The sequence below is a fragment of the Tupaia chinensis genome, unplaced genomic scaffold, assembly GCF_000334495.1.
Source record: "Tupaia chinensis unplaced genomic scaffold, TupChi_1.0 Scaffold144168_1, whole genome shotgun sequence".
Lineage (NCBI taxonomy): Eukaryota > Metazoa > Chordata > Mammalia > Scandentia > Tupaiidae > Tupaia > Tupaia belangeri.
Window position 1 is genome coordinate 540749 of NW_006204024.1, and position 8254 is coordinate 549002.

General features: G+C 46.8%; 1 protein-coding gene across 1 annotated transcript in view; it reads right to left on the minus strand.

Annotated features, from left to right (window-relative positions):
* The window catches only part of GPR107 (G protein-coupled receptor 107), a gene marked incomplete in the record, with an annotated part of 85229 nt that overhangs the window by 38286 nt on the left and 38689 nt on the right, over window positions 1-8254 (minus strand). The window contains 3 exon segments of the mRNA XM_027767306.1: window positions 1-55; window positions 4283-4416; window positions 5209-5319. Of these exon segments, the coding sequence (XP_027623107.1) occupies window positions 1-55; window positions 4283-4416; window positions 5209-5319 (300 nt within the window).

The following is an 8254-nucleotide window of genomic DNA, read 5'->3' on the forward strand; positions in this document are numbered from 1 at the left end:
AGACTTGGTGAAAGGAAGGGCCGCCATCAACCAGTGAATTTTAAACACGTCATTCCTATGAAAACAGAGAAAAGAATTAAAAGAAGATCTCATCCTCCCAAAGGACAGCCTTGTGTGTTCACAGGAGGCAATAAATATAACCTAAGAGAGCTGCACACGTGAAGCCCTTCTTAAAACGTACCTTCCGCTGGCACAAAGGCCTTGGGTAACGCCACCTCTGAGGCACTGATGAACCTGGGCCCTGAGCTGCAAGTGAGCCACCGAAGCCAGGCACGATGGGATCCAAGTCCCACCAAGATGGAAACCTAACCCAGGCTGCCAGCTTGCTCCCCGGAAAGCACTCTGGGAAAGCCTCAGAGGCAAGACCGAGGCAGACGCCTTACATCCCTGGGAAGCAGAAAGGCTTAGGGGAGCCTGCAGCCCAGAGCAGAGCAGAGGGTGGGGAGGGAAGAGGGAGCAGAGGAGAACAGGCAGCGTGAACCAGCTACAGCCAAGGGGAAAGCACCGCGGTCATGTCCCCGCCTTCCCTCACGGCTGGTGTCTGCCACACACACCGGGCAGGGAGGTCTGGTGCCACCCCCACCCTACACAGGTCTGCGTCCACCTGTGGGCCGTGATGTCCACCAGGCAGTGAGCCGCCTCTCCCGTTCCCGTTCCCATCCCCCCTAGAAATTAGCTTAACGGGACTCCTAAGGACATATGGAGAAAGACGAGCACAGCTGTTAATGCAGTACAGAGACTGAGTGAGAGCTGCAGGAGACACTCTCAGATACCCGCCACAGCCCTCAAAGCCGCAGCGGGAAAAGCGGACCGGGTGCAGCTCCTGTTACCCAGACCCTTAACCGACGGGCCAGACAGAGAGCTCGGGGACAGAGCAGGAGCCCACGGGTGTCTGGAGGTGCCACACGACACCAAGTTGGTGGGACAAGGTTCAACTGTTTCATAACTGGCACGAAAGTCACCTCAAACCTACGTACAGAAAAAAATAAAGTTGGTCCTCATTTCACACCTGCATAAAGGGGGACGCTGGTGGCCTTCAGCTCCAATGTGAAACATGTATTTTGTGACCTTAGAGTAGAAAATGGCTCCTAAAGAGTCAAGAGATACTGCCTAAAGGACTAAAATTAAAAGACTAAAGATTTTCATTTGACAATAAATACCACAAACAAGTGTAACAGACTGCAAGAAAAAAACTACAATGTCTAAGACAGATAAGGGATTGGGGCCGGCAGGTGGCGTGGTGGTTAAAGGCACTGGATCCCCACATGGTCAACTACGGTTCGAGGCCTGGGCCTGGCAGCTTACTTTCTTGCTTTCCCTTTCTCTCTCTGCTCTTTCTGGTCAAATTGAAAAATAACAACAACAAATGGCATTAAATAAATAAATAAATAATTCTTTAAGACAGACAAGGGATTAATATAAAAAATATGCAGGACCAGCAGATGGTGTAATGATTACGTTGCTGGACTCCCACGTAGTTGACTGCAGTTCGAGTCCCAGACCCGGCAGCTTAAATTCACGCTGGGCATATGTGCATGCATGCATGCCCAAATCCAGAGAAGAGGATGGAGGACAAAGGACTGTGGCACATTCCCCTAAGGGCTGATTTCTCACTTTCTTTCTCTGTCTCTCTGGCAAGTGTGCATGCCCTATTGCAAAAATTCTTCTCTAAAAAAAAACATGAAGAAGAATATGCAAGAAGTCCATGCAAAGGAACAGGAAAAAGACAGAAAACCTAATTCGAATACAGGCAGTCATACCAATGGGAACTTAGAAGGTTACCAAGTCTCTGAAGTGATAATCCACACCACTAACATTCAAAGAAACGCGAAATAAAATGAGGTACCAGGTAGCACCTAGCAAACTAGCGAAGACGATGCCAGAGTGGTGAAGACGGGCAGAGGGCCTTACGCACCGCTGGTAGAAGACAAGTGCGCAGCCGTACTGGAGAACAAGCCGGTAGAGCAGCACCAAGGATCTTCCACGAGAGCATGCCCTTGACCAGCACGCTCCTGCAGGACTGTGCCTGAGGTCGCCCCGACCCACAGGTCATCTCAGGAGGCAGGAGGGAGGCTCCTGACAGCAAGGCCCACACGGCAGAGGGTAGCGGCAATCTAGGCAGGTGGCCCGGGGGATGCAGAAGTGCCAAGTGGGGGTGCCAGTCTCCTGGGAACGCCGAGTAGTTACAACTGAGCTAGCTAGACACAGCCACAGGGTGCGCCAACATGCCAGAAAGAGACAGAGAGAACAGTAAGTGAGAGTGAGAGATCACCCCCCAGGGGCATGGCCACGCCGCATCCTCTTCTCCTCCATTCTAGAGAATTCGGGCACGCTCACATGGGTGTCCGACGTCATTTTCAAGCCACTAGGTCTGGGACTCGAACCCCAGTCAGTCATGTAGGAGTTCAGCACCTTAACCCCGTCTCCTGCAGGGGCATGCCCTATAGCACCGTGGTTAGCGCCTGCACAGGGAGCTAGATCTCTGCATGGCCAACTGCAGTTCAAGTCCTAGCCCGGGTGGCTTAAAAACCATGCTAGGTCTATGTGTGTGCCCCAAAGCCTGACGGGACAGAGAAATGGTGGAAAAAGAACTGTGATACAACGCCCTACAGGGGGCGGGGGGGTATATTTTCTCTCTCTGTCTTGCAAGCACATGTGCCTTCTGGCAATAAACAATAAAAATGACAAGGATACTACTGAGTGAGACACGTACAAGAGCAGTTATCGACAGGGCGGCGATTCTACAAATTCCAGATACAGGTAGCACCAATTAACGGTACTTGTTTCTAAGGACAGATATCAGCTGTTTATATTAGATACGTTGGAGTGGCCATGCATGGTTGAGAGGGGATGGGAGAGAGAGGAGGAAATGAGAAAAAAAGAAACAAAAGCGGGCCCCAGCACTGCTAATGACAGTATGCCATGAGCCGACGCACACTCAGTTTCTGGGCTGACTTCCTCCCCGGTACTTTCCAGAAAGTTCCAGTGCTCACCTACTCGAAGGTCAAAATGAAAGCCCAGGTGAGAGTGGGCACGGTTTTTCATATACAGTACTTCGGGGGAAGTCACAGAGAAAATCCAAGGACCGAAGACGCTTACAAGAAGGCAACAATAACGGTCCTGGTTTTGTAGCCAGGAAAAAGAGGCAGCATGAAGCCGGGCACTCAGCATCACTGTCAGCTTTCACACCCGAAATCAGGTCTCCTGCCTCCTGGTTCTCACTTTTCTAATAAGGCAAAAGTAACATTCTAAACAAACGAACAACAAAACAAGAAACAGAAAGCCCTTCTGATCTGAATTGGCAGGGTTCTTCTTTCCTTAGTAATGGCTGCCTGAGGATCTAGGCGCAGCGAGATCCCAGAGGTCCTTCCCAAGTACACAGAACACTCTGTCCATCTGGTGGGCGGAAAGGGTATGACAGCAGACAGGTCCCCGTGACTGCAGCTGCCAGAGCAGGACACACTGGACCATCAGGCCTCTGTGGACTGATGATCAGGCCACTAGGACTTAAGTTCTACCCCAGTGCTCCACAGGAAGAGGGATCTGGGGGTGCCTAATTGTCTTACAGATTTAAATTAGTCCATATTGGAATATTATACTGATGCACTATCATTTCCCAGCTTACGGGCCTTCTGACAAACACCTCGCACCATTCTCTAACCGAACATTAACATCGTGTTCTCAGTCTTCTTGGGACGGAGACAAGAATTCATTCATGTACAGCTGTTCCCCTCAAGAACCAGAGAGTACAGGAAGTTAAAGCCTCAAGGGTTTCGGAAGAAAGGCCAAGAGCCAGGCAGATGGGCTTTGAAGAGGTTTTCTCCAGGGACAAGCATCTGGAGGTCAACCCAGAGACTCCAGCCCAGCCCAGCTCTGAGCGATGCCTTTGGCACTGAGTAGTGACTGCGCGTTCAACCAGGCAGTGGGCCGTCACTAATTTCCTCTCAAGAATGAACAGCCCCTGAATGGGACTCAAAGTCCTGGCCTGTGAGGTCCCCACTCCAGAAATACTCTGCTTATATATTTTATTTTGCTTGTATATTATTGAAATACTTGGATTTGCTTTTTAAACAAAGCAATGGAAGTGAACAAACACCAAGGCATGCAAAAGCTGCCCAGCCTGTAAGGTTCCTGCAGTCTCCCCAGCGTTTCAGGGGAGATGCCCTTTGAAGGGTAAGACTGCGCAAGTGCCACATCTCCCAGGGTTCAGAAGCCAGCACGAGGGGAACTACACGAAACTCAACACACTCTCAACTGAGGGCTCGGGGAAGTAAGAGTTTACCTTCGTTTTCGAAGGATGTGAATCCAGATGGTCCCAGAAAGAAAGAAGAAAAAGGCCATGGAAATATACAATTTGGGGAGAGGAATTTCTCCTGCTGAGAGGTAGCTGTCAGGATTCTTCTCTGTGATTTCAATCTAAAGCCAACATAAAATTAATTTTTACTTTTCAGAACAGATCATTCCTTGTTCAGCAATTTGCTATCTCAGCTGTTTCACTTAAGTTTAAGAAAATGAGTAGGGCAGATAACAACCACATTCTTAATTAGCAGGTTGAAAAGTAAACACATTCTAATTGCTTTATATCTTCTTATTCATGAATCCTCTACTCAAGTATCCTGCCCACCCCACCCCTCTACCCTCCCACGGGGATGTTAGTCTGGATGCATTTTTCTCTTACTTCAGTGTTAAAACCTATTCCTGGGGCCAGCAGGCGGCGTGGTGGTTAAGAGCACTGGACTCCCACATGGTTGACTGCGGTTCAAGTCCCAGACCTGGTGGCTCTCTCACCGCCCCCCCCCACCACACTCTGTCCCACTCTGGTCAAATTAGAATAAATGAATAACATAAATAAATAAAATAAAATAATTATTAAAAAAAAAAAAAACTATTCTTGGGGCCAGGAGGTGGCGTGATGGTTAAGGCTCTGGACTCTCACATGGTTGACTGCAGTTCAAGTCCCAGACCTGGCAGCCTGAAAATCATGCCAGGCACATGTGCATGCATGCCCAAAATCCCAGGAGGAGAATGGCCAGACCCCCTGGTGGATGATTTTTCACTTTCCCTCTCACTGTCTCTCTCTGGCAAGAGCATATGCCCTATAGCAAAAAGCTAACAAAATAAAACAACCTATTCTCACTGAAAAGTAAGTCTCTTGCAGTTTACATTGCTGACAAAATCCAAGAGCGATGGCCTTCATACAGTACTCACATCAAGGCTGAATGAGAACTTGTCACTAGACCGCTGTTTATTTCCAAGGCATTTATGAAAATAAAGACTATAAAGGCCTTCTTGGTCATCAGTGCTGATATTAAAGAAAAACTGAAAGAGAAGCAGAAAAGAATTTAAGGGTACACAAATCCTCAGCAAAGTTTTTAAATCTGTTAGAAATTAGTATCAACAGGACCAGCAGTTGGCACAATGGATATGTTGCTCGACTCTCATGTAGTCGACCATGGTTCGAGTCCAGACCCAGTGGCTTAAACTCATGCTGAGCACATGTGCGTGCGTGGCCAAGATCCCAAAAGGAGAATGGAGGAGAAGGGATTGTGGTGTGGCCATCCCCCCCGGGGGGTGATTTCTCACTTTCTGTCTGTCTCTCTGTCTCTCTCTGTCTTTCTGGCGAATGCACACACCCATGGCAAAAATCTCTCTCTCAAAAAAAAAGAAAGAAAGAAAGAAAGAAAGAAAGAAACAAAGAAAGAAATTAGTATTAATGTACAGAAGGAATAAAAATGGATTACTTAGTCAAATTCCCTAAGCAGTTTTTAAACAGGTGTTTTCTCATTCTGCGGTCCCTCCAATGTTTTCTTCTAACCCTTTAAAGACAGACGCGTACTGTACGGTGAGCCCCGGTGCACCCACTCCCAGGCTCCACAGCAGCATTACTGTGCCCGTTTGACCTCACATCTATCCGTCGGTGATGGGTCTGTCTGTTTTGCACAAGTCTGTAAAGACAACCTAAGATAAAGTTATCTAGTTCCCAAGTCCTGCTCTTTATGTAAAAATAGTTTATAACAAGAACAGAAGTTCATCTTACACTTGAGAAGGTAAAAGACCAATATTCTCTCATCAAAATTTATACAAATAGGCCCAGCCAGTGGTGTGGTGGTGAAGGTAGCTGAATCCCCTGTGGCTGACTGAACAGTTCAAGTCCTGGACACAACAGCTTGAAAAACATGCCAAGTGTGTGTGCATGCACTCTCGAAACCCTGAGAGGAGAACAGAGAAACTGCTGCACAGCCACCCCTGGGGGATCCTTTCTCACTTTCTCTCCCAAACAAGTGCGCATTATACAATAAATTTTAAAAAGAAAAAATTTACATGCATGATTTTAGAAAATAATACCAAAGACTGTGCCGTCCACATTTGAACAGTTTTCTGTATTTTATCTATATTTTACAGACTCAAAACATGTCTATGGGACCAGCAGCTGGCGTAATGGCTATGTCTCTGGACTCCCATGTAGTTGACTGCAGTTCGTGTCCTGGACCGGGCGGCTTAAACTCATGCCGGGCGTGTGTGTGTGCCCAAGATCCCGAGAGGAGAATGGAGGAGAAAGGATGACAATGTGGCCATCCCCCCTGGGGGGTGATTTCTCGCTTTCTGTCTCTCTGTCTGTCTGGTGAATGCGTGCGCCCTACAGCAAAAACCTCTCCAAAAAAAGGAAAAAAAAAAAAAAGACGTTTAAATATAAACAAAGGGCATTGTGTATGTATATATGTGTGTGTGTGTATACATATATATGTGCATGTGTATATACACACACATATGTACATAAATGATCACAAGAATATGACTCTGGTCAATTCTAAGAACATTTTACTATCAGTAGTAAAAACCTTGAAAAGTTCTAGCAATAGAAAAGACTCTGGCTTGGGCCAACCAGTGAGCACCCTAGAGGTGGGAAGGGACCCAAGGTTCTGGGATGCTGGTGCTGTTCGCGTTCTCACCTTTACCGTTCGTTACTCTCAACAGAAGTACTGGGCGCTCCTCTGCACATATACTACAGCTCACACGAAAAAGAACGGGGGAAAAAAGACGTCCAACCAGAAAGAAAATAAAAGTCCAGAAACACTCAGGCTGAGATCACTAAACTGTTCAACTGTGTCTAGAAGCCATCAGGGTAAATGCGAGAGTGTGAATTTTATTAATAGTGTGCAAGAGTAGCCAGAAAAGAGAACTTTTCTTTGTTTTCTTTTTTTGGAGAGGTTTTTGCTATAGGGCGCATGTGCTCAACAGAAAGACAGAGAGAGATAGAGAGACAGAAAGCGAGAAATCACCCCCTGGGGGGATGGCCACGCCAAAAATCCCTTCTCCTCCGTTCTCCTCTTGGGATCTTGGGCACGCACGCACACGCGCCCAGCGTGAGTTTAAGCCGCCGGGTCCGGGACTCGAACTGCGGTCGACTACGTGGGAGTCCAGCAACATAGTCATTACGCTAACTGCTGGTCCCAGGGAACTTTTCTAAACATATTAATACTTTCAGTTCAAAAAGACTCACAGTTTCAGTAACCCTTCTGGAAGACAACTGTATATAGCAGGGATATTGTAATGGGAGAGTGAGACAGGGCAGAGGGACAAACATAGGGAAAAAAAATTAAAAAAAAGAGGAAGAGGAAAAAAAAACATATATATATATATGTGCATAAGCAAGAAAGTAGGAGTGGAATATTATTGATGATAACATGCTTGATTGGGTCACTGTGCAGTCTATTCTAGATGGGAAATTACATTTAGTACGCTGTGATGATGCTCAGGGAATGAATGTTAGGTAAAAAAAAAAAAAAACGAAAACAAAAAACAAAAAAAACGGTAAAACTATTCGTACCATTAAAAAAAAAAAAATGGATATTTGATGGCTGCAGTGAGCGGTATGGGCCCAGTTGGGTTCTACTTTATAGTATGCTCTTTTTACCCAATGGGGTTTAGGCCTAAAGTCAGACTTGAGTTCATGTAGAGGCATGTGTCAGCTGTGATAACTATTGGAGAGACTTAGACTAATTAAGATCACTGACAGATCATTTGGGGAGGGGTGAGGCACGGAGGGCAATCGGGGATGACAGGGACAATGTGGGAGGAGGATGGGTCATAACAGAGGGAGGGGGATGGGGAATCTAGGATGGTAAAACAAAAGGCAAGGTATGCAGGACACAAGAATTGGGAAATTATTTGCTGAGAACATATATGTTGACGTGCTTGATTGAGCCAACGCACAGTATATATTGGATGGAAAATTCATTTGAGTGTTGCGATG